General features: G+C 34.7%; 1 protein-coding gene across 3 annotated transcripts in view; it reads left to right on the top strand.

Moving 5' to 3' along the window:
- The window catches only part of LOC127861017 (LIM and SH3 domain protein F42H10.3-like), a 49913-nt gene extending 23815 nt beyond the window's left edge, over positions 1 to 26098 (top strand). The window contains exons 5-9 of one of the 3 annotated variants that reach the window (XM_052399375.1): positions 3738 to 3872; positions 9754 to 9792; positions 17879 to 17974; positions 21797 to 21906; positions 23765 to 26097. In XM_052399375.1, coding sequence (XP_052255335.1) covers positions 3738 to 3872; positions 9754 to 9792; positions 17879 to 17974; positions 21797 to 21906; positions 23765 to 23941 — 557 coding nt within the window. In that variant the 3' untranslated portion in view covers positions 23942 to 26097. Of the gene's footprint in view, positions 1 to 3737; positions 3873 to 9753; positions 9793 to 17878; positions 17975 to 21796; positions 21907 to 23764 lie in introns of all 3 variants that reach the window. The other 2 variants (XM_052399379.1, XM_052399378.1) reach the window with 2 other exon arrangements.
- The last annotated feature ends 833 nt before the right edge of the window (positions 26099 to 26931 follow it).

Raw genomic sequence — 26931 nt, 5'->3', positions numbered from 1 at the left:
AATACTATCTCTGTTTGTGGTCTTGTTTAATACCTGTTACAGAGCCCTGTAACCTACTACATTGATTTTGTGTCAATGACTGTGACTCAGCCATTACCGTAAAACGCTGTGTATAACGCGCATTTATGTATAACGCGCATCTACTTTTTTAAGCTAAAAAATTGGGAAAAAATGTTTTTGAAGCAATAAATTGGGGGAAAAATTCCGTATTGCAGGCTTACTGAAAATCGTTATATATACATTGCCCATCTTACGTGTTTTATTGCTTCAATTTTTAATTATTTTATAGATGATAACAATACAACTTAAGTTTGTGTGTTTTTTTTAAATCATATTATGCGTAAAAATAAATGTTTGGATTTAAATGAATAATGCATGAAATGCACACTTTCCACAAGGATACCATCAAGGTTTTCAGCATATGTCTCCGAAGTAACTGTCCACGATTTTATCGTGGAGGAGAACACATGACAGATGGATTAGTTATAGCTAAGAAACTGACATTATTGATTGGTATTATCACGTGGTTATTCATGCATGACTAATTCACAACCGCGCGTTTTATTTACATTGCCGATATCATGCGTTCTTTTGGAGTGTCTATACTTGACAGGAGACTTTAACTACTCAAACTTCTCAACACCATTACGACATTACCAGCTATAAACAAACGATGGAGGTGTGAAGCCGTTTGCCGGTTCGCATGTTTTGATAATAGCCAAGCTACACAAAACTTGACAGGTGACGCAAATTGCTCGATAATCACATCCTAAATCTGCCAAGAGTATGAAAACGTGTAAACAAACACAACATCAATTTTATTAACACATTTGAAAAGCAAGAAAAATAATAATAAATATATCGGGAAAGACCTTGCCGACATACTATTGCAAATCGACAAGTGCCCCCAAATAAATTTTGTAACCCTAGTACAGTAGGGTATAATACAACAGTGCTCCAGCTAGAATTTGAAAAGGGCAGGGTGGCTTTTTTGTCAAAAGGGCACTTTCGACGCGCAGTATTTTGGGAAAAGGGCACGTTCGAGCGCGCGGCTGTTTCTGGAATGCTTTCTATTGCATGTTAATTTATATGTTATAAATAATTGTATTATTCCCAATATTATTAAACCATTCACATATAATGTCTACAATGAGAATTAAACTAATTACAATGTAATAAGAGATTTATGAATTATCATATGTTAAAAAAAAAAAAAAAAAAAAAAAAAAAAATTTATTTTTTTTTTTAAGGGGAGGGGGGGCAGGGCGGAGGTTCGGGAGGGCAGGGCGCAGCGCCCTTCGATTTAGGCCTAGCTGGAGCACTGTACAAACTGTATTGTGGAAAAACAATAACATTTAAATAAAAATGGCTTCCTTGTTTTTCATTCTCTTCTTCAAATTTATTTGAATTAATGCTCTGTACGTACCTGAAAAAGATAGAAAATATTAATGTTAACTTTATAATGTTTGTCCATCTTATTCAGATCGTAAATAAAACACTATTATTAACATAGTTACAGTTAAAACACCGGGGAACAGAATGATGCAAATTTCCGCAACTGGGTAACTGACAGGGAAAAAATGTCTTGGCATGGCTGTACATGTAGTTGTGCATAACGCGCATCATGTTTTAAAATGAAATTTTGGGGTAAAAAAGTGTGCCTTATACACAACTTTTTACGGTAATGCCCCCTCAACACATGTTTGGAAACCTACACATTTGCCTTGTAACATGTAACCCTTTACCACTTAGATGCTTTTTTTCATGTATTTGTAGTCCTTTAGAAACTTAAAGACCTTTCTTACTAAAGTCAAGTTTTAAAGGCTTCATTTCCAACCCTTAGATAATGATGAGCAGCAAACAGCATAGAACCTGAACAGTTTGTGAGTTACACGCAGGCTGTTCTGGTTTAATGCTGTTTGCACATAGCCATTTTCACTTTGCTTCTGAGTGGGAAAGGATTAATTATATGCATTGTCTCTTCTTAATTAGGGTTACTTAAAGTATATTTTATCATTTTGGACAAAGGAAGTTTAGATTCACACATCTTATTACAAAACAATATCATTGTTTGTGTGTTTGTCAGGGGTGTGAATTTTCCTCCTTTTAGCTGATTTCCTCCCTTTCAATGTCAAACTTATTTTACACATATTTATTAAATTTGCTGGAAATCTATATGAAAATGAAGAGTTTGACTAAATCCTATAAGCGGTTGGTCATTTTCCTTTCCTTAATTCACACCCCTGTTTGTCTTCATGAATAATAATTTTCTGTCAGCCTTTTTTTGAACCTAATTTATATCCAGTTGTTTGGTGAAGTTCTAAACAGATGCCAGGACCTGCAGATATAAAAATAATTTGTTTGGACTACATTGTTTGCAGACATATCCTTTCTGTACCTTTCTGTATCTCATAGAAATAAACATGCTCTATATCAATGTATGCATCTGCAGCATTCTGAATAAAATAGTAAGAGACATTCCACAAGTTTATTGATTTTTGTTTAAGATTCTAAACGGAAAATGCCAGATTACCCCTTAAAAGTTAATTTCCCTTGTCACATTAAGGTTTTCGGGGTTATAATTATTTTTCTATGAGAAAAATGTTTATTGTAGGAAGGACCTTGAACAATAGTTGAAAACAAGTGTATTGAAAATATATTTATTGTCCTTTACCGGTTTCACCGGAGGGGACTTATGGTTTGCGCTCTGTCTGTCAGTCAGTCAGTCACATATTTCTGGATCCTGCGATAACATTTAAAGTTCTTAATATTTTTTCATGAAACTTAAAACATGGATAGATGGCGATATGGACATTATGCATGTCATTTCACTTTGTTCCTACGTCAAAAATTCTGGTTGCTATGGCAACAAATAAAATACTGCTAAAAATGGTGCTTTCTGGATCCTGGGATAACTTTAAAAGTTCTTAATATTTTTCATGAAACTTGAAACATGGATAGATGGCAATATGGACATTATGCACGTCATTTCATTGTGTTCCTACGTCAAAAATTCTGGTTGCTGTGGCACCAGGGCTCAGCTGTGAGGGAGACTTGGGAGATAACTTCTCCCTGGACAGATTAATTTCTCCCACTAATTACATGAAGTAGAAGTGCATGACTTCTCCTACTTTTGAGATTTACTTTGAGTCAGATTTTGACCGATAATATATTAATTAAATTCTGTTATATACAATAATAACACAACATTAACACTTAAGTGTGTTTGTATTTGTTAATGTTTTCCCCCAAACTGCCAAATGTCAGTTGTTTCTGATTAATGGTGATGGGCATGGTGTAATAAGGGGAACAAAATAAGTGAAGAGTTGATTTACCTGTAAAGCTATACAGAAACCACTTCTCCTTTAATTTGCCTCACTTCTCCTTATTTCAGCTGAGGGAGAAGTCACTTCTTCCTCAAATTTGAATGTAGGCTGAGCCCTGTATGGCAACAACAAAAATTCTGACAATGGTGAAATTTTTCTGACAATGGTGGAGCCGGTAGGGGACTATATTTCTTGGCAATAGTCTTGTTTTGAATATTTTGTGCTAAAACAATTTTCCATTGACAGTTTTGCAAATCCATAAGGTAGCAAAATAAAAAAAGGATTTTTCATGAGCCCAAGTCTGTTTATCATTCTGAAGCTTTATAAGCAGTTTGTGATTAAAAATGTAGCAGCATGTTCACATCACTGTAACATCATGTTCACTCTTTAAATCGACAGTTTCTGTTTCAGGGGGCCGCAATGTTCGTTCCAACCCTGGCCGGATCGCGGATATGGAACCTGCCATGGAACCCGCGGGTGGCACGCCTTACAGCAATCGAAACTCTGCAAGCGCCCGACAGGTGTACGACTCTAACGTGGGGAAAGGTAGGTTACACTGCAGTCATTTTATGGCTTAAGTACGTTACTCTGCAGTAAATTTTGTAGGCTGAAGGGGTACTGGGTGTGAGTGTGAAATATAGTATTTATCTGCTGCAGTCCATTTGATATGAAATTAACACAATGAAGAAATAAAAGAAGAAAATAATGATGTATAAGTTATTATTAAAAGAGTGTTATTTCAAGTTACAAATAATGTTTTTGCCTACAGTATTTTAAACCAAGCAGTTTTTAATGTTTCGGTTGATGTTGCTATGCCCCGGGTAGGGTGGCATATAGCAGTTGAACTGTCCGTCAGTCAGTCTGTCCGTCCGTCCAAAAACTTTAATGGCCATAACTTTTTATGCCCCAAGAACATAGGTTCTGGGGGCATATTAAAATCGCACCGTCCGTTAGTTAGTCAGTCAGTCCGTCCAGATTAGTTTATGCTCAATAAATCAAGCAATTGTGATCAGATCTTCATTAAACTTCATGAAAATGTGTAAAGCAATAACATCTAGGTCAAGTTCGATAATCGGCCAAATTGACCCAGACACTTGAGTTACGGCCCTTGAATCATTGTAAAATTGTTTTTTTTCTTGTTTCCGCTCACTAACTCGAGCAATTGTCATCAGATCTTCACCAAACTTCATGAAAATGTGTAAGGCAATAACAGCTAGGTCAAGTTTGATGATCGGCCGAATTCACCCAGACACTGCTGAGTAACAGCCCTTGAATCATTGTCAAATTGGGTTTTATCTGGTTTTCGCGCAATAACTCTAGCAAATGTCATAGGATCTTTGCCAGACTTCATCAAAATGTGTAAGGCAATAACATCTAGGTCAAGTTCGATAATCGGCCATATCCACCCAGACACTTCTGAGTAACGGCCCTTGAATCATCGAAAAATTGCGTTTTTTCTCGTTTCCGCTCAATAACTCGAGCAATTGTCATAGGATCTTCGCCACACTTCATAAAAATGTGTAAGGCAATAACATCTAGGTCAAGTTCGATAATCGGCCAAATTGACCTAGACACTCCTGAGTTACGGCCCTTGAATCATCGAAAAATTGCGGGTTTTCTCGTTTCCGCTCAATAACTCGAGCAAATTTCATAGGATCTCCGCCACACTTCCTGAAAATGTGTAAGGTCATAAGATCTAGGTCAAGTTCGATAATCAGCCAAATTGACTAGGACACTCCTGAGTTACGGCCCTTTGGGTTTTTTTCCTTATGTTATGAATTTGTGCATGTTGGATTGTTATTGTCCTATATCAAAACTGAATTTTTTATGCTCCCGCTAGGGTGGCATATAGCAATCGCACTGTCCGTTTGTCTGTCTGCCTGTCCGTCGCACTTTTGCGTTTAGGTTTCGAAAAATGCTCACAACTTCTATGTCGCTTCAGATGTAACCTTCACATTTGGTATGCATGTGTATATGGACAAGGCCTTTCCATACGCACACAAATTTTGACCCCTTTGACCTTGAACTTGAACCTAGGGTCCACGTATAGGTTTTGAAATCTGTGTGTAGGTTTCGAAAAAGCTTTTTTTGGGGGGCATATGTCTTCAGATGGCGACAGCTCTTGTTCAATATTGAACGTAGCAACTTGATATTTGGCATGCATGTGCATCTCATGGAGCTGCACATTTTGAGTGGTGAAAGGTGAAGGTCATCCTTTAAGATCGAAGGTCAAATATGTGGCTTCAAAGTGGGGCAGTAGGGGGCATTGTGTTTCAGGAACACAGCTCTTGTTGTAACAATTTAATAATCTGTCATCTTTCTTTTAATTAACATTTTGTTTCTGTATCTCCATTCTTTCTGATAAACTTAATATTACAATTTAAGATTATGCTTCTTTTTAGCTCGACTATTATATATGAAATATATATAGTGGAGTTATCCTACTCACCCAGGCGTCGGCGTAAGCGTGCAAATGTTAAAGTTTTCGTACTACCCCAAATATTTTCTTTGTCCCTTGACATATTGCTTTCATATTTTGCATACTTGTTTACCAACATGACCCCAACCTATAAACAAGAGCAGACAACTCTATCAAGCATTTTGTCATAATTATGGCCCCTTTTCCACTTAGAATATGCAGCAAATGTTAAAGTTTTCGAACTACCCCATTTATTTTCATTTTCCCTTGACATATTGCTTTCATATTTTGCATACTTGTTAACCAACATCACTCCAACCTATAAACAAGAGCAGACAACTCTATCAAGCATTTTGTCATAATTATTGCATCTTTTATACTTAGAATATGCATATTATTGATAAATCTATGTTAAAGTTTGTGTACTACCTCAAATATTTCCTATATCCTTTGACATATTGCTTTTATATTTTGCATACTTGTTTACCAACATGACCCCAACCTTTAAACAAGAGCAGACCACTGTATCAAGCATTTTTACATAATTATGGCCCCTTTTACTATTAGATAATTCAACATTTTGCTTAAATTGCCATAACTTCTTTATTATGCCCCACTTCGAAGAAGAGGGGGTATATTGCTTTGCTCATGTCGGTCGGTCGGTAGGTCGGTACGTCCGTCCACCAGATGGTTGTCAGACAATAACTCAAGAACGCTTGGGCCCAGGATCATGAAACTTCATAGGTACATTGATCATGACTCGCAGATGACCCCTATTGATTTTGAGGTCACTAGGTCAAAGGTCAAGGTCACGGTGACCTGAAATAGTAAAATGGTTTTTGAATGATAACTCAAGAACACATATGCCTAGGATCATGAAACTTCATGGGTAGATTGATCATGACTCGCAGATGACCCCTATTGATTTTGAGGTCAAAGGTCAAGGTCACGGTGACCGGAAATATTAAAATGGTTTCCGGATGATAACTCAAGAATGCATACGCCTAGGATCATGAGACTTCATGGGTAGATTGATCATGACTCGCAGATGACCCCTATTGATTTTCAGGTCACTAGGTCAAAGGTCACGGTCAAGGTGACCCGAAATAGTAAAATGGTTTCCTGATAATAACTCAAGAACGCATATGCCTAGGATCATGAAACTTCACAGGTAGATTGATCATGACTCGCAGATGACCCCTATTGATTTTGAGGTCACATGGTCAAAGGTCAAGGTCACGATGACCCGAAATAGTAAAATGATTTTCGGATGATTACTCAAGAACGCTTTTGCCTAGGATCATGACACTTCATAGGTACATTGATCGTGACTGGCAGATGACCCCTATTGATTTTCAGGTCACTAGGTCAAAGGTCAAGGTCACAGTGACAAAAAACGTATTCACACAATGGCTGCCACTACAACGGACAGCCCATACGGGGGGCATGCATGTTTTACAAACAGCCCTTGTTTATGATCACATTTTATTATTACTTTGACAAAACAACACTTACCTGAATACCACAATGGATTCCACCCAAACAATACCCCACGCCCCTACCTAGAATCCCTCCCCCCCCCAACCCTCCCCCCCCCCCCGAATTTTTTTTAAACATCATCTAATAAATTTCCCCACCCCACTTTATACCCCCCTCTCAACCCCCACCCCCCCCCCCTACCACCCCCACTACCCTCCCCTCCCCCCCAATTTTTATTTTTTTTATTTTTTTTTAACGTCATCTAATAAATAACCCCACCCCACATTATACCCCCCTCTCATCCCCCCCTAAGCCTCCAATTTTTGTTTTGAAACATCATCTGATAATTTTATTAACCCCCCCCCCCCCCCAGATTATACCCCCCTTTCACCCCCCCTATCCCCCCCAATTTTTTTCCTTATTTTATTTTTGAAAGATTGTCTAATAAATGACCACACCCCACATTATACCCCTCTTAAACCCCCCCCCCCCCTGATTTTTTTTATATTTATTTTCCTTTTTTTATTTTTTAAAGACCGTCTAATAAATTATTGAATATGAACAATTTCCCCATGATGGCTTACGTTATAATGTCAAGCACTCGAATAGTCGAGCGCGCTGTCCTCTGACAGCTCGTGTTTCCTTTTTAACTGGTATAACAGGCATGTCTCTGAAATTGTTCATTTGAAATAAAGAAGTGTCTTGCATTTATATGTTTATGAAGTATTAATTATCTTAGACAATGTCAATGTGCTGCAATTAAAAGCTTGGGATGTTATTGCTTTTTAAGCTTTCATGTCAATGTCTGGTAACAACTTATTTATTTTCGAATTGTCCTTATAATCTTACCTCCATGTTCCTTGTCCAGCAATACACTTTTCATTTCAATATTTAATTATTATATTATATTATTATATTTCCTATTGTCTTTAGTGGTCTAAATTTAATTTTCCAATAATGACCTTCATTTAGATGCATTTTTATCCCCTGCCATAGGCGGAGGGATATTGTTTTGACGTTGTCTGTCTGTCCATCTTTCTGTCCATCTTTCAGTCCGTCCGTAGCCATATCTTGGAAGTGCTTTGGCAGATTTCATTGAAACTTGGTATGAGTATATATATGGATAAGAGGATGATGCACACCAAATGGCATTGTACGCCATCTGTTAATAACGGAGTTATGGCCCTTTGTATCTTGAAAAGAATGCTTTTTCGAGTGTCAAATACTAGTACATATAACACTTTGGTGTCCAGAAGCATATTGGCAGGGGATATCAATTCAACGAATTTGCTAGTTTAATTCTCTCTTTTGTATGTGTATGTAATTCACTGCACTCTTTCTGTAAAAGCTAAGTTGATTGACTGCCTGTTGGCATATCACCCAGCCCTGAGCTCAGTTGGGAGTAGTATACTTCTGATGCGAATACAGTGTACAGTATAACTGAATAGTTGTTTGTGTATGTTCTTAGCATTCCAGTGGCCAACCTTACTTATCATGACTCTCTGTTATAGCTTTTATAAGTAATTGTTTTCCTCTGAAATTATTTTGTTGCCAGTAGTTTTGTGTGGGGTTTGTTTGATAGAAAAAATGATGCCAAAGATAAGAAGCATCTCTGAATAACAAATAATTTTTGTTTATCAATAATAAATAATGCATCCCATTTGCACGTTTGACACCAAGAAACATATTGAAGTTCTCTCCTTACAAATGTCATAAAAATGATTTTTTCTAATGCACATCATACTTAGCAAAGTGCAAATAACAAATCGCCCAATTGGTACAAAAAGGTACCATGTGCCTTCTAATTTAAATGTCACATGGTACCTTTTTGCACCAGTGGGGCGAAATATATTGAGATCAGTTGAATGAAAATGTTTTGGTAACTTCATGATTAAGAATCAGTATGTTATACATTATAGTCTGCATTATAGATGCAGAAAAGTTTGAGTTAATGAGCATGTTCACTCATGTATTTCAGGTATGCTCACAACCTTCGTAAACATGCACATTATAAAATGCGTTTTTATGCCACGGATCGGATGATTGGGGGTATATTGTTTTTGGCCTGTCTGTCTGTTATTGTATGTGTCTGTCTGTCTGTCTGTGTGTCACAATCTTAAACCTTGGTTAACCTTTTGCAATAACTTTTGTAATGTTGAAGATATCAACTTGCTACATGTATTTGGCATGCACGTGTATCTCATGGAGCTGCACATTTTGAGTGGTTAAAGGTCAAGTTTATCCTTCAAGGTCAAAGGTAAAAAAAAAATCAAAGCGGCGCAGTAGGGGGCATTGTGTTCCTGACAAACACAATTGTTTTACATAAGGAATGGATTTCTACATTAAGGCTTAGATTTTCTTATAGTTTGAATGAATGCTTAGTGAAAATGCCTTAAATTATACCAGTTTTCTAATGGCGAAAGTTTAAAGTAAGAATGGCCACTTGGGATGCTAAAAGAGATTGCAAGAATTGGTTGTCATGTTGCCACGTTTGTTGCAAGTGTACATGTAGCATGGTGTACTTTGTAGAAGGCAGCCGCTTTTCGTACACAGGTGGCAATCAAAGCAGTAAGTACGGCAGCAGTTATGGCGTTAACTCTTTAACACAAGTCAGTGGTTTTTCTCAACCCTCAGCTGTGAAAGGGGTTGGGGCCATGTCAATGGATGCATTATCTTATTTTGTGAAAATATCATTTTAACCTTTATTGTATTGAATTATTCTTAAATGAAATATGTTGTTAATTCACTGAAATGAATGGTGGTATTATATGACATTTGATATAAGCACTTAAATCAAGGGAGAAACCTTTTGGACACGTTTTTATGTACTGGCAGTATATAGTCAGTTTGTATGAGTATTTTTGAAAAACTGTTTCATTTGTTGCATTGTGAACTTGGCCCTATGTTCAACTCAAATGGCTTGAAAAAAATCACTTTGGCACTTACTTTAACGCTTCAACTGCTATACTATAACAGTGTGGTGTGTTTGGTTTTCCCCTTACAGGCAAATTGAATGATGGGAAAAGGAACTTTTGTAGCTTATTCATTAAAACGTCATGTATGCAGATGGGTTTTGTTCTTATCTTATGTATAAATATAACAAATCTTTAATGTTATAATTGACACCTCACAATTAAAATAAATTATGTTTATTCATTTTCTCGAATGATACATTTCTTTTGCTAACCACAAATTAATGCATATTAATTCTTGTAATTGGCAAACTTTTTCTGTCTTATAGCCATCATGTTGTAAATCGTAATCATTCATTATAATCATCATTGCATGTAATTTTACATTAAAGAATTTTCACCTTTACATTCAAATAAACTTTGCACATTTCATATGACAGCAAACATTCACTAAATATATAATGCCTTTGTTAATGGTACAATTAACCACACATACTTAACTGCATTTCATTTTGACACTATGCATTCTTCAAATGTGTTTTGCTTCTAGCTTCTTTAGATTATAGATGAAAGATAATCTTATTTCTGCAAACAGATAAAGCTTAGGTCACTGTGTATCAAGGTTTTGTAACCAGACTCCTGTTAAATATTTATGTAACCTTGGTTATTTATAAATGCAATGTATTCTTGCATATTTCATTACATAGTTTCTACCAGATGGTTGTTGTACATGTCAAATACAATGTGATTTAGTTTTGATGTATACTTGTCTATTTATGATGTGTGTTGTAAACAAATGCATGGTATCTCCTGTGACTTTGAACAGAGTAATGTCATTTTTCTCCATTAGGCATGACATTGTGTGGTATTTGCATGGAAAGTTTTTTTAAACATATAAGATTGTTATTCTATTGGTGTACATGGTGTACATATTTGGCAGGCATGAAGTGTTATTATTTTATTACAACTGTTCAGGAAAAATACATGACAATAACTGTAAATTTAATTTTTACCACAAGATCACATTTACCAGTTAGCTCAGACAAGCCATGTTATCATCCTCATAAGTTGTTTATTTGAAGAAAATTAACACTATCTCTAAAAAAAATATTAATTTGTTTCTTTACATTTTAAACCCTTTTGGAAGTTTTTTTTAGCTCATCTTTTTTTTGAAAAAAAAAAAAGAGCTATTGTCATCGCCTTGCCGTCAGTGTGGGTGTCGGCGTCGGCGTCTGGTTAAGTTTTGCGTTTAGGTCCACTTTTCTCATAAAATACAATGCTATTGCATTCAAACTTGGTACACTTACTTACTATCATGAGGGGACTGGGCAGGCAAAGTTAGATAACTCTGGCTTGCATTTTGACAGAATTATGTGCCCTTTTTATACTTAGAAAATTGAAAATTTTGGTTAAGTTTTGTGTTTAGGTCCATTTTGTTCCTTAAGTATCAAAGCTATTGCTTTCATACTTGCAACACTTACTAACTATCATAAGGGGACTGTGCAGGCAAAGTTATGTAACTTTGACTGACATTTTGACAGAATTATGTGCCCTTTTTATACTTCGAACATGGCAAATTTGGTTAAGTTTTGTGTTTGGGTCCACTTTTTTCCTTAAGTATCAAAGCTATTGCTTTCATACTTGCAACACTTACTAACTATTGTAAGGGGACTGTGCAGGCAAAGTTATGTATCTCTGACTGGCATTTTGACGGAATAATGGACCCTTTATACTTGAAAATTTGGTTAAGTTTTGTGTTTTGGTCCACTTTACCCCTAAAGTATCATAGATATTGCTTTCATATACTTGGAACACTCGCAAACCATCATAAGGGGAAAGTAAAGGACAAGTTGCATAACTCTGGTTGTCATTTTTACAGAATTATGGCCCTTTTTTGACTTAGTAACTTTGAATATATTGTTACATTTTGCGTTTAGATACACTTTACTTCTAAAGTATCAAGGCTAATGCTTTCAAACTTCAAATACTTTCATGCTATCATGAGGGTACTGTACCTGGCAAGTTGAATTTTACCTTGACCTTTGAATGACCTTGACCCTCATGGTCAAATTATTAAATTTTGCTCAAATTGCCATAACTTCTTTATTTATGATTAGATTTGATTGATACTTTGACAAAACAACTCTTACCTGATATGCCACAATAGACTCCCCCCAAACCATCCCCCACGTCCCACCCGAATCCCCCCCTATATCCCCCCATTTTTTTTTTAAAGATCATCTAATAAATGACCACCACACCCTCACACTATACCCCCCTCCACCCCAAACAATTTTTTTTAATCCCCCGGTATGGTGGCATATAGCAGTTGAACTGTCCGTCAGTATGTCAGTGTGTCAGTATGTCAGTCAGTCTGTCCGTCCGTCCGAAAAAAACTTTAACATTGGCCATAACTTTTTCACTATTGAAGATAGCAACTTGATATTTGGCATGCATTTGTATCTTATGGAGCTGCACATTTTGAGTGGTGAAAGGTCAAGGTTAAGGTCGTTCTTTAAGGTCAAATGTCAAATTTATGGCGTCTATCCGTCCGAAAACTTTAACATTGGCCATAACTTTTTCAATATTGAAGATAGCAACTTGATATTTGGCATGCATGTGTATCTCATGGAGCTGAACATTTTAAGTGGTGAAAGGTGAAGGTCAAGGTCATCCTTCAAGGTCAAGTGCCAAATATATGGTGTCTATCCGTACGAAAACTTTAACAATGGCCATAACTTTTTATGATCGATAGATCGGGGGTATATTGTTTTTGGCCTGTCTGTCTGTCATTCTGTCCCAAAACTTTAAGGTTACAGTAAAGTTTTGCAATTACTTTTGAAATATTGAACATAGGAATTTGATATTTGGCATGCATGTGTATCTGATGAAGCTGCTCATTTTGAGTGGGGATAGGTCAAGGTCAAGGTCATCCTTCAAGGTCAAAGGTCAACAATTTAAAACTTTAATATACTAACGTTTTGCAATAACTTTTGAAATAGTGAATATAGCAACTTGATATTTGGCATGCATGTTTATCTCATAAAGCTGCACATTTTGAGTGGTGAAAGGTCAAGGTCATCCTTCAAGGTCAAAGGTCGAAAATTTAAAACTTTAATATAGTAAAGTTTTGCAATGACTCTTGAAATATTGAACATAGCAACTTGATATTTGGCATGCATGTGCATCTCATGGAGCTGCACATTTTGACTGGTGAAAGGTCAAGGTCATCCTTCAAGGTCAAAGGTAAAAAAAGCAGTGCATTAGGGGGCATTGTGTTTCTGACAAACACATCTCTTGTTTAATATTGAAGATAGCAACTTGATATTTGGCATGCATGTGTATCTCATAAAGCTGCACATTTTGAGTGGTGGAAGTTCAAGGTCATGGAGCTGCACATTTTGAGTGGAGAAAGGTCAAGGTCAAGGTCATCCTTCACGGTCAAATGTAAAAAAAAAGTGGTGCATTAGGGGGCATTGTGTTTCTGACAAACACATCTCTTGTTTAATATTGAAGATAGCAACTTGATATTTGGCATGCATGTGTATCTCATGAAGCTGCACATTTTGAGTGGTGGAAGTTCAATGTCAAGGTCATCCTTCAAGGTAAAAAAAATTAAATATTTCAAAGCGACGTTCTCATGAAGCTGCACATTTTGAGTGGTGTAAGTTCAAGGTCAAGGTCATCTTTCAAGGTCAAGGTCATCCTTCGAGGTCAAAGGTAAAAAAAATATCAAAGCAGCGTTATCATGAAGCTGCACATTTTGAGTGGTGGAAGTTCAAGATCAAGGTCATCCTTCAAGGTAAAAAAAATAAAATATTTATTTTTCAAAGTGGCGTTTTCATGAAGCTGCACATTTTGAGTGGTGGAAGTTCAAGGTCAAGGTCATCCTTCAAGGTCAAAGGTCAATTTTTTTTTTTTATTTCAAAGCAGCGTTCTCATGAAGCTGCACATTTTGAGTGGTGGAAGTTCAAGTTCAAGGTCATCCTTCAAGGTCAAAGGTAAAAAAAAAAAAAAAAAATTTTCAAAGTGGCGCCATTGGGGGCATTCTGTTTCTGACGAACACATCTCTTGTTTTTTTTAAACATGGTTAAAAAAACACAAATATTTATTTTTATTATTTGTTTTTGAAATACCATCCAACCATCCCACCCAAGAATCCCCCCCTTTCCCCCTGATTTTTTATTTTTTATTTTTGCATTTTTATTTGAATTTTTTGAAGATAATGTAATAAATGACCACACCCCCACACTATGCACCCCTCTCCACTCCACCCCTCCCTCCTTTGTGATTGTAATTGAGATAGGTCCCTACACCTTTAAAAAGAAAAAATAGATGAGCGGTCTGCACCCGCAAGGGGGTACTCTTGTAATTAATAAGTATCGCATTTGTGTAGAAGTGACATTTTCAGTGAACAAGTATGCAATTGTTGAGGAAAGGGAGACAACTTTAGAAACACAATCAATACCAGCAGTTGTTTCCCTTACTATAAGTTCACATCTTCCTCTTACATTGTGTATAAGCTGATATCATCTGGTTGGTTCAATGCACATTTAAAACAGATAATTGTTACCATAGTTAGATTTATGATTAAGTAGTGTTTCAGAAAAAAAAACAATTGTTTCAATCCTAAATTATTTTGCTCTTACATTCACCTGCATTAGTTGCAACACCTGACATACTAAAAAGTCATACTGAACTTTTACAGTCAAGTAAAAAAAGGAATAAAAGCCTCGTTCCAATATGTAAGGTTGATGTACATCATTTGATCCCTGGGACGTTAGGTTGATGTAAATTATTTGACCCCTGTGATGTTAGGTTGATGTACATTATTTGACCCCTGGGACGTTAGGTTTATGCACATTATTTGAACCCTGGGTCGTTAGGTTGATGTACATTATTTGACCCCTGGGACGTTAGGTGGATGTACATTATTTGAACCCTGGGTTGTTAGGTTGATGTACATTATTTGAAACCTGGGATGTTAGGTTGATGTACATTATTTGACCCCTGGATTGTAAGAAGTAATGCAAATCAAGAAATTGATGGATTTTTTAAACAAACTAGAATTACAAAACAAGACCAATAGAATAATTAGTTTGTTCAAGAATGATCATTCACTTTGATTGAACAACCATCACTTATTTTGATCTATTACATATTCAAAATGTAAATACATTAAACATGATTTAAAAATAGTTTGCCTGTTCAGTTTGCAAGTACATTCATTGATGAAAAATGGGTTATTAGTTTCATAATATATGTAGAATTTAACATTTAGGATTATATTTTTATATGCAGTTTGTTCAATATTAAAAAAGTATTAGGCTGGTGAAGATGTCTATATGAAGCTGGATCTGCAAAACAAAAAAATAACATTTTGCAAAAGAGGTCATATATGAATGCTTTACAAACAAGTCATAAATATTTTAATGTTCTATACATGCATGGATATCATTGGTTAAATACCTTTTAATACCTTTAATTAGCCTCAGACTGAAATGGGTGTAAGGTGTTGTCTGGTTTTGTCTTAACATTAACTTTTGCATGATTCTTTCTTTTATTCTCTGTGGATATATTTTGATTTTGTTCCTTGAATGCTGTATATTTTATAAACATGTTATTTAGGAATCTTTTAGTTATTATATAGTTTAACTGGCTTTTATTTCTATGACCTGCAGATGCGACTTATGTATATAATTTTATGCATGCATTTGATTTGTTGTAATTGAAGTGTTGAAAAAAAAGTCTGTAAGAATAAATGACAAATAAATTACTAAGCACATTTTTAATAGGTAATAAAATAGATTTCCAACCTCTGGTTACGATTGGGAGAGTTATAAACTGAATTTGATAAAATAATTAACTAAACGCATTTAACTTATAACATAAAAGATGTGAGCTAAAAAATAACATGGGATAATTTAGCACAAACAGTATATATTCAAATGAAGCATTCACATTATATCACATAAGAAAACAATATTTATATTAACCAGAATGGCATAAACATGAATATTGTGCTATAACACATACTACTTTTAATGGCATGACATTTTTTAATTAGCGAGGCTGTTTTCGGAGAAAACGTGAGGTATTGTCATAGCCTGCTCGTCGTCCGCCGTCCGATGTTCGCCGTCCACTGGCGTCGTGATAAAACCTTTACATTGGCTCTAAAATCAAAGTGCTTCCACCTACAACTTTAAAACTTCATATTTAGATGCACCTTGATGAGTTCTACACGCCACACCCATTTTGGGTCACTAGGTCAAAGGTCAAGGTCACTGTGACCTCTTAAAAAAAATTAAAAAAATTCTAACACGCTTTCGCAGCCGAGCGTGGCACCCGTTATGTGATGCTCTTGTTTGTTTAAATATCAGAACCCTATGAATCCCAATAATGAATATGGAAACAGTTATTACATCATTTTGCATTAATAGGGAGATTTTTAGTTTAAATTTAATAATATTGTGGGCTGCGCATACAACCTGGCATGACCAATGTACTTACCGGTTATGGCTGTTAGGCATCTAAATGTTATTTTATTATCAATGGTTTACAGCCTGTGTTTCTATAAGTATAACGGCTAAATTAATTTTGTGCCTCCTATTTATTATAGCTTCTGTCAGAGTTGTATTGCTTTCTGCAGATTATGGTCACATCAGTGGCCTGAATTGGCAGTCTTTTATTGCCAATCACTGTTCTTCTTCAGTGATTATCATTACCATTGATTTGATTCCATGAATGTATGAATTCCTCAATGTGATAAAAATGTATTCTGTCAAATTGTTTGCAGTTTAATAGATTGCATGCACTGGAACAGGTTTAGAATGCCCTAATTCTGAAGGATGGTAATCATACTAGTTTTTTGAAATAGCAACTCTGCTATAGGCTCTACTAGTTTTCGTCTCCAATCAATATTTGTGTGAAAAAAGTAAGAATATTCTTAAAATATTCATGGATCCTTGTTTCATTCTAGAGATCACTTTTTGTAATAATTGGATGGCTGAAATCTAAGGCAATATTAGGATGCCATTAGCCATTTCTGTTTTTCTACAATTTGAAAGCAGCGGGTGCCTGTTTTGACTGACATTTCGTTAAGAATTTCAAGCCCTATAGCGAACATGTTTGATGGAAACTCAAAGACACTAATGGCCTTTGTGTTATGTTAGCTTCCCTTAATTCCTGTTTGCATTTTATGCGTTTTGGCATTTTCTGAGATATTAATTCAAGCAAAAATGTTGTTGTCTGAGCCAATTAGTGCTGAAATGAAAATGTGGAATGTCTGGATAAAAGTGAAGTTGTACATATGCAAATTATAAGTCACAGGGGTCATAAGTTATAACCTAACCTCCATAATAACTTGAGAGAAAAAGCCCCGCTAAAGTATGTTTGTAAGAAAATTATGCCCTATTGGTGCAACAAGGTACCATGTGCCCTCTAATTTCAATGTCACGTGATACCTTTTTGCACCAATGGGTCAAATTAAAAAATAAAATTCGCTTAAATCTTCATATTATCAAATGAGAATAATACAATGAACCTAAAAAAGTAACTAGTAAAATAAAATGAAAAATATCTGCTGAATAGTTAATATGCATATAAATCATAATACCAATGTCTTGTCCATCATTGACCATTTTCAACAAATGCTAGTCTAGCCATAATGTCCTTCCTAACCTATTTGATTCTTTTTCATAGTTCTCTTAGAGTCTTGCATCTTAACCGTGCTTTTCTTTCAGTTGAGCAGCCAGCGAGACGCAATGTGGGCTCCATAAGCGATTATGATCCTCTCAATGAAAAATATGGTTCAATTGCTGGACAGAATAATCCTAGAGGTAGCCTATTCCACCAGTCTGTTTAGATGTGGAATGTTATTCATGGTCACAAAGTAATATCCTTAATGTAAGACTTTGTTAATTGCGATGATTGGACAGCATATTCTGCAAGATTTTATATTCTTTGAGCTTGTTAGGATGAAAGTCTGTTAGAATGAATCAGCGTTTTTATGCCCCCGAATCGAATGATTGGGGGTATATTGTTTTTGGCCTGTCTGTCTGTCATTGTGTGTGTGTGTCTGTCTGTCTGTCTGTCATTGCATGTGTGTCTGTCCCAAAGCTTTAACCTTGGTCATAACTTTTGCAATATTGATGATAGCAACTTGATATTTGGCATGCATGTGTATCTCATGGAGCTGCACATTTTGAGTGGTTAAAGGTCAAGGTCATCCTTCATGGTCAAAGGTCAAATATATGGCTTCAAAGCGGTGCAATAGGGGGCATTGTGTTTCTGACAAACACATCTCTTGTTTATATATTATATTTATAAATTTAAACCCCGTTAACACTCTTGAGTTCAAATTTAATAATAAATTTATATGAAACATGCTCTGAACATTTGTCCCAAATAAATCTTGGTCAAGTTAGAAAATGGTTCATGTCAGTTGGAAAACATGGTGGATAGGAGGGGCAGCTTTTCTTATATGGCTAATAAGGAACCTTGTGAACACTCTAGAAGTTACCCCTTGTACCCAATCATCATGAAACTTGCTCAGAATGTTTGTTATTACAATATATTTGCTTAGTTCGAAAATCTATTTGGTCTGTTGAAAAACATGACCCAAGTGATTGGGGCAGTTTCCTTTAAATGGATATTGTTAAACAAAGTGAACTCTAAAGTAAACTTAGAATATTTGTCCCAAATGATATCTGTGCTGAGATTAAAACTCACAAATATTGCTCAACAGAAATTAAAGATGGACTGTCAAATGGTTATACTTAAAGTCATAATTAATACAGATATGCACACAATTAGCTCATTCATCAATGCTTTGCTGTTCTCAGAGAGTAAGGGGAAACTTAGGATTGCTTATCTGTAATGAACACATACAGAATACTAGGTTAGCGTTGAATACAGAGAAGTTTATGTTGCGAGGCTTAGAACGCAGGGAGCGTGAGCCTTGGCGAGCGCTTTCGGTGTTCGAGCCGAGCAACATAAACGTCTCTGTATTCAATGCTAATCCTAGCATTCTATTTATCCCATTTGATTTTTTTTCAACGTGACATCTAACATAACAAGATCTAATAACCTTAGCCTAACAATTATTTTAATTAATTTTTAAAAATCGCGTAGTGATATAAATGTGTTTGTTTTGGTACGCAAAATAGTCTTTAAAAAATTCACACACAAACTGTAAAACTAGTAAAAATATCACCATATGCCTCGATTCAATTTTACGCAGCATGCGAATTGTAACACATTACGACCGCGAAAAGAAGATTTTACTTGAATATAATTCATTTTATTTTCGAAAGAAAATGATCAAAATCCTAAATGGCGGCGATTGCTCCTGACAAAATGATGTCGATGTCAACATAGATTCTACATGAACACTATCGACGAGTAAACAGACAATTGCAGCGACTGACACTTAATTTGACTTAATATGCAGGGCAATATGTTTTCTGACTTCGGACGACAAATTTAAGTACGCGCAGAACGTGTTTGTTTTTTTCTTTAATGTTATAGGTATGCCATGTGTGATCCAATGCATCAATGGGCCCCTTGTTAAAATCATTTCCCCGAGAACAGGGAACGACAAAAGTTGAAACAAAAACCAAAACACGTTCAAACTAGTATCTTACCTTTAATTATCCTTTAAAATCCATCTAATAATCCATTTAACTCAATAATTGGCGATTTTGCATCTAGGGTCTTTAATAATTATTTTAGCATAGTTAAATAAAGACCCTTATGCCATCCTATCACTATTTTCAAATGAATTTATGAACTCGTTAAACTTTCTTATTCGTCACACGCTACGTCATGTACTCTATAAACATTACTGCTGTTAAAATGAACCGGAGCAGTTTATCAAATAATAGCCGTTGGTAAACTCAGATGCATTTGCAGATTTCTGCATACAAACATAATATGTTTAAACTTGCACAATGTTATTTGTCTATGATAAATGCCCTTATTGTGTACAAGAAAATAATTTAATATATAAATACACAAATAATGGAAAACATTCCATTACACAACAGATAAATGAGTGGATAATACCCGTGTACAAAATGGGACGTTCCGAATTCCAGTGTGGTGCTATTTTTACCATCTTGTACTTTAAACAGCTCTATGATTAACGTGAATTAAATCGGATAGCAAATATTGCAGATTATTTATGAATTGTGCGATATTTGTATGGCTTGTTGTACATTCTTAAATGTCAAAAGTATATGCATGGATTATAAACAATGCACATTATACGAAATAAGGAAAATGTGATTAATTGACAATTCAAATACCGTATGTCGATATACAGTACATGTACATGTGAAATAAGTCGCGTTTATAATAAATCGTCAATTTTATTTTTGAAAATGACGCAATAAGTGTTATTTTATGACACCATCAATCAGCTGATTCATTATAAGGATGTCGAAAAATTATATATCATATGACTAGATTTAAAGGTTGAAGGTCGTATAATTTTGAAGCTAAAGTTTTCTAGACTTTATTAATAATGAAAAATCATTCAGTGGTTAAGTAAAAAGTAGTCCGTGCACGTGACAGGTATATCCCACAGTGTTGAATACAGTATAAAGAAGTGAAACTCCAGCTGCTGGAGCAGTATTGAATTTTCATTAAAAACAATTAGTTGGTCCTTTATTTAAGGCAAGTGACCGATTGCCCAAACAGTACAAAACAGCACAATACAGCACAATACAAACCAGCTAGTATATTCCATATGGTGTTATACCGTCAATGTCGCTTTGAAAATGGGATAAAATTTTGCTTAAAATATATTAACATATTGGCATTTAACAGGAATGCATGGGAACTGCATCTTGACGACTGATTGATACAATTATATTTTGTGTATGTTGCCAAATTTATGTCGCCTGCTTTAATCTACACTTTTATAGCCCTTTGCTTTTATCTGCAGTGGGTTGTTGTTTTTTATGTCGCATCGCAAAAAAACCCTGTCTAACTTTGAAATTTTTAGTTTGATTGCCTTGTACATGATTTGCCAAAAATGAGTTAATGAAGAAGAATTAGTCTTCTATCAAGACATTTTGTAATTGTAAATTATATACACATGAATCCATATTTACAAAAATTAACAATAGAACTTTGTTAACTGTTCCTGTTTACACCCTAAATAATGCTAGAAAAACACATGTTACACTACATGTATATCTGTGATCTTAATTATAAAAAATGGATCAGTTACAAATAGTTAAAGTAAACTTTAAAATAAATACCTTATTTTCCAGAGTATTTTTTTTTGGACAAAAATTGCCTGTGTCACTCCAGTATGTTGTGCTAATCAACAACATCAAATTTGTTTAAGTCAGTTTAAAAAAAATCAGTCTGAATTGCATAAATGGGTTATTGATACCATGTGTCACTGAACACTTTGGATTATTTCATATGTTATGTGTGCCTGGGTCTTAAATATGGACATAATTTGACAAATGTTAGAAATAATGGAATGCGTTATATTCTGACATGACACTTATACCCAGGGAAATACGGTATTTATTTCACAAAACCATGATGTCTTTAAAAGCCAAAGGCCTTTTTATTTGTTCTGCATTCTTTCCAAATCCCAATAGAAGTCCTTGCCAAAAATATTTGTTCTGTACATTCTACAGGACAGCCTGCCCAGCAGGCGTACCAGCCCCCGGCGCAGTCCTACCAGCCTCCGCCACAGGCATACCAGCCCCCACCCCCAGCCAACCCCGCACCTGCTGCTGGAAAAGGGGTAAGTTTTCCAGGAAAGGTAGAAACAGTTTGCATAGTAATATATTTAAACCAATACCCTGAATTATTTTGCTTGATTTGAAACAGATGAAATAATCAAATAGCCCGACTTTTAAGATTATTAATTTCACCAGCCACGGGCTGTTGGACTTATAATTAGCATGAAGACTGGGTGGAAACCAATTAATTTGCCTGGTTTGAAGCATTTGTAACTTTATCAACCCAGGGCTTTTTGTCTTGATTTGGAGAAAGTTCCTGGCCTTCAATTTTGGGGGAAAAAATATCAGCAAAACTGAAAAAGGGGAACAAATTCCCTAAAGTGAGCTTGTAATTTGGGGAATATTGCATGGTTTTAAAGAAATTCTCTTAGGGAAAGGAGCCTTTATAAGGCCCTTGCTACAGAAGGAAAAAAAGCCCTGCAACCATAACTGAATTTTCTTGCTCTGTCTCTGAATTGGTTAAGCATATGTATTTTACGTTTTCTGTTTTGGTTTATAGATTTTGTTAAGAGATAAATATTAAGCTCACCTGAGCATATTGTGCTTATTGGAGCTTTAAGGATCCTTATTGTGTTTATTGGAGCTTTAATGGAGCTTTAAGGATACCTATTTAGCTCACCTGAGCATATTGTGCTTATTGGAGCTTTAAGGATACTTATTTTTGAAAAGATTTTGTTGAAGTTTTGACTCAGAATTATTAAAGACATATTGAATACTGCCTGTACATTGAACTAGATTGATCAACACAAAAATATAAAATTAAAAAAAAACAAAAAAACGTCACTACAAAAGTCAAATTCTCACAATCGTATAATGAAAATAATAGCAAAATGAAAGCTATAACGAGCATAATACTATCAAACCAGAAGAAAAATTGAGATAGCTATCATGGGACAGCTCTTGTTAACCCCTTCCCCTTCAGAAGCAAAGTAAAAATGGCTGTCCCAACCAGCATAAAACCAAAACAGCCTAGTCTGTTCAGGTTTTATGCTGTTTGCTGCTCGTCAGTATTTAAGGGATGGAAATGAAGCCTTTACAACTTGAGTATAGTAAGAAAAGTCTTTAATTAAATTTAACTTTGTAATTGACAACAAATGCGTCAAAATACATATCTAAAGGGTAAAGGGTTACATTTTAATGGAAGCATTACAAAAGCTTCTCTAAAAAGTTAAAAAGTACCTTTGGCCACCTTGTTGAGTTTTGCAAATGGCATAGACATATTTATTTGTCTTGTTGAGTAATATGTTTACATATGCATACCTGTATATGGGTATAAATAAATATGTGAACGGTTTTAGGTCTGGGAAAAGGTTTGGAGATTGAGTATTGAAACTGGTGCTGGAAAGCTAAGAGGGTGCAACCCAAGCGCTCGTGTGGGGCGATAGCTGGAGTGTGGCTCTTGAGTTTGGGTGATCAGGCACAGAGGTGTTATGCCTGAGGCGCATGAATAAACAACTTAAACCAGCGCGCATGTTGTTGTTGTTGTCTTAACAACGCGGCGTGGTAGAGATGGTAGTGACAATTTTTATAATGTTCAACATCACCATGTTAAGGTAGTACCTGAGGTGAAATATTTTAAAAGTTATACAGGCTGTTTAAAAGAACTCATCAATATGGTAGTGTACGAAGGTGTTCAAAGTGATTGATCTATACAGTGTCTTGCTGTTACAGTTTCTGGGAAGCCCATTACATGATTCAGGCTAGATGTGAATTTGATTGTTGGTGAATTTTCAAAATTGATGGAAATGCTCTTAACAAATATGTGGCTATTTTCAGATGGTTTGCCAAGCCATGTAGGGCCATTGTTAACTATCAAAATTGATTGAATTTTGCTCTTAACAAAAGTGCGGCTATTTTCAGATGGTTTGCCAAGCCATGTATGATTACGATGCAGCAGACGCAGATGAGGTCAGTTTCCGAGAGGGAGACAAGATAGTTTTCTGTCAGCCAATAGATGCTGGTTGGATGGAGGGAACTGTGGAACGCACAGGCAAACGGGGCATGTTGCCTTCTAATTATGTTGAGAAAATGAACTAGCAAGTTGATGTTAAATACTTTTATGTTAGATAAGATATTTAATTACTTAACTTCATATAGCTTGTAAATTATATGTTATAGACTTTTTATAATAGAATTAAGTGTACAGTTAGAATACTTTTTACTGGAAAAATATAAGTGTAGCTTAGTAAAATCGACTATTTACTCTTGAAATTATCAAACTGTACACAGAAAGCGTTCTATCCTAGCTGTGTTGTTTTGATATAAATTGTTTTAATTGCTACAAAGTATTATCCAATGAGATGAATGAAAGTTAATGAAGGAAGTTGTATTCTTAACAGGATAGTTGTATTCATAACTGGACAGTTATCTATATACCTATATTCAAGTGTATGCTTCTTATACATACATAGTTGGGATCATCTTATCTGGACACAATACTGTTAATTAGTTCTGTCAGTATTACTAATGCAATGTCAGTTTGTTAATGGGCTGTTAAAAGCTTTTTTTATCAGACTCACAGCCAGTGTTATGTTGGGTGTGTACTTTTATAAAATGGAATAGGTTTTATCAAAGCAGAAGCAAGATGGTATATGTAATACTTATAAGTGTTTTGTTTGGTAGAAATTTGTGGATTCTCTTTGTTCATTTTTACCACTTTCATGCTGGAATAAAGGTACATCAATATTCTGGTTTGTAGATTTAAAATCCTGGATTGTTTCCGCTATTTCACGTGAATCTGATGTGCTGGTGCTCCGTGTTATTTATTTATCAACTCATCATGATGCAGGAGTTTAGGGCTTAAAGGGGCCTTTTCACAGATTTTGGTATTTTTTAACTTATTCATTAAATGCTTTATATTGATAAATGTAAACATTGGATCGTAAAAGCTCCAGTAAAAAATCAAGAATAAAATAAAAAAAGGAAAAGAACATTGCCCGGAGCAGGTTGCGAACAAGTGACCCCTGGAGTTCTGCCAGAGTCCTGAAGTAAAAACGCTTTAGCCTACTGAGCTATTCCGCCGAGTACACATTCTTAACGTATTTTATACATTATATAAACAATCTTCGTAGGTGCACAAAATTTAACGACAAAAACAGAACTCTCCAAATTATTCAATCGTTACGCGTTGCAACGCTTTATAATTTTTAGGTTTTAAAATCGTCAAAAGATGCATATAATGGCTATATTAGAGCATGGTAATTGTTCAGTATTACTGTTTCCTCACAAATATCATAACTAAAACGAAAATTTGCGAATCTGAAACAACTTTTTTTCAATTTTGTCAATTTACCAAAGCGTGAAAAGATCCCTTTAATCTATTGGTTATTTCATATTTCTTATAATGTTCATTTGCTTCTTTTAAAAAGATAAGTGTTATTTCAAGTATTCTATTTATCACAGTATCTGATAGTACATCAATACCTTGAAAGCATGTACAACTGAACTGATTTTTTGTTGTCCATTACTGAAAATGAATTTTATATATTTTATAATGAGAGTGTACAGTGACACAATTATTTAACATGCATAACATACTTAATGATATTATGATTTAGAAAGAATTGTTTGACTCTAGTTAGTTTTGTTGTTCATGTAAATACTGCCAACATTTGTATTTAAGTTATATCTCATAAACATCTGTTTTGAAGTGGACAACTTCTTTTTGATGGGCTGAGAACAAAGTGAAATATACGCAAGCTATGTTTTTTGAAATATTCGTTGAGTTATTTAAATAATTTTATTCTTCCGATATTTGTTAATTTTATTTCAATTCCCTAAACTTTATTACATATAAGTATTTACCAGATTTTGGAGATGGGTATTGTTCTTTCTAGTAGGAGATTTTAGCATTTATTGTCCATAATGTGCAATTGTCATTGCCTTTGTTTCTTGCTTTTCTTCTATTAACTAAGACTCCGTCTTTGCTTTCCCAACACATACCTCTTTTTTTCAGCACTTGTAATATACTTGTATATTTTGATTAAATAATAATCATAGAGACCTTCATGTATTTATAAAGTGGTAGGTATTGGATATTTTTGTATTGCCCAATATATTATTATGTAATCAGACAGGTAATTTGTGAATTTCCTTTGTAATGATTTAATGATCATATATGTTCCAAACATATTGTAGTGTATGTTTCAAGTATAACAAGAACTAACAAGTTTCAAATATAACAAGTAATACAAATTATTTATGTTTCATCAAATATTATTACTAAAACATTATTTGATTTGCATTTTTAGGATTAATTAAATTCTGATTGATTACATTAAGTAACTTTAACGGAAATAAACTTTAAAATATACATTGAATTATTTTTATTTTGTTTGTACCTTTTAAATATAATGTTGGTGAAATTCAAGTAGACACTAGTAAACGGTTACTTTTAACTATTTTTGAAAACTTCTTAATTGTTCATCATGATAAAGGTGATCTTATTCAGGTTTGAATAACATTTTGTACTATATAGAATTTCAACAATCTTTTATTCCAGCACCTGCATTTTATTAACTGATTTATTAACTGATGTTTGTTAATTAGAACATTTTTTATCTATTGGAACTGCTGAATTTGTGTGCGATGATTTTATTTCTAAATGTTTGTTTTATATGTGTGTGCATGAGTGTTTGTGTATGGGTATTCAAAATCTAACAACAAAAAACTGTTCATTTTAAAAAAGTTTGGTTATGTCTGAAATGCTCATTATTTACCCTATACAATAAAAGAATAGTTTTGTTTGCCTCTAAATATTATATACTTGATCTAAAACACAAAATACATGTTAACATGTCTTCAAAATAATAAGTTAAGAGTGAAAGATGCGTTGGGTTTTTGTAATTCATGTTTCTTTTATCTTTCTCATTATTAAGGAAAGTAACGATGCATTTCTAGGCTTCTATGAGAAGTTTCCCCAATATTTTCAAGTATTACATAATGTTTTATTTAAAGGCTTTTTAATTATCATTTGTTTGTTTCTGACACTCTCTTGAGCGTGTGTTCTTAGTTATAACTGTTGCGTT

The sequence above is a fragment of the Dreissena polymorpha genome, chromosome 15, assembly GCF_020536995.1.
Source record: "Dreissena polymorpha isolate Duluth1 chromosome 15, UMN_Dpol_1.0, whole genome shotgun sequence".
NCBI classification, from domain to species: domain Eukaryota; kingdom Metazoa; phylum Mollusca; class Bivalvia; order Myida; family Dreissenidae; genus Dreissena; species Dreissena polymorpha.
This window is presented reverse-complemented; position numbering and strand designations above follow the sequence as displayed.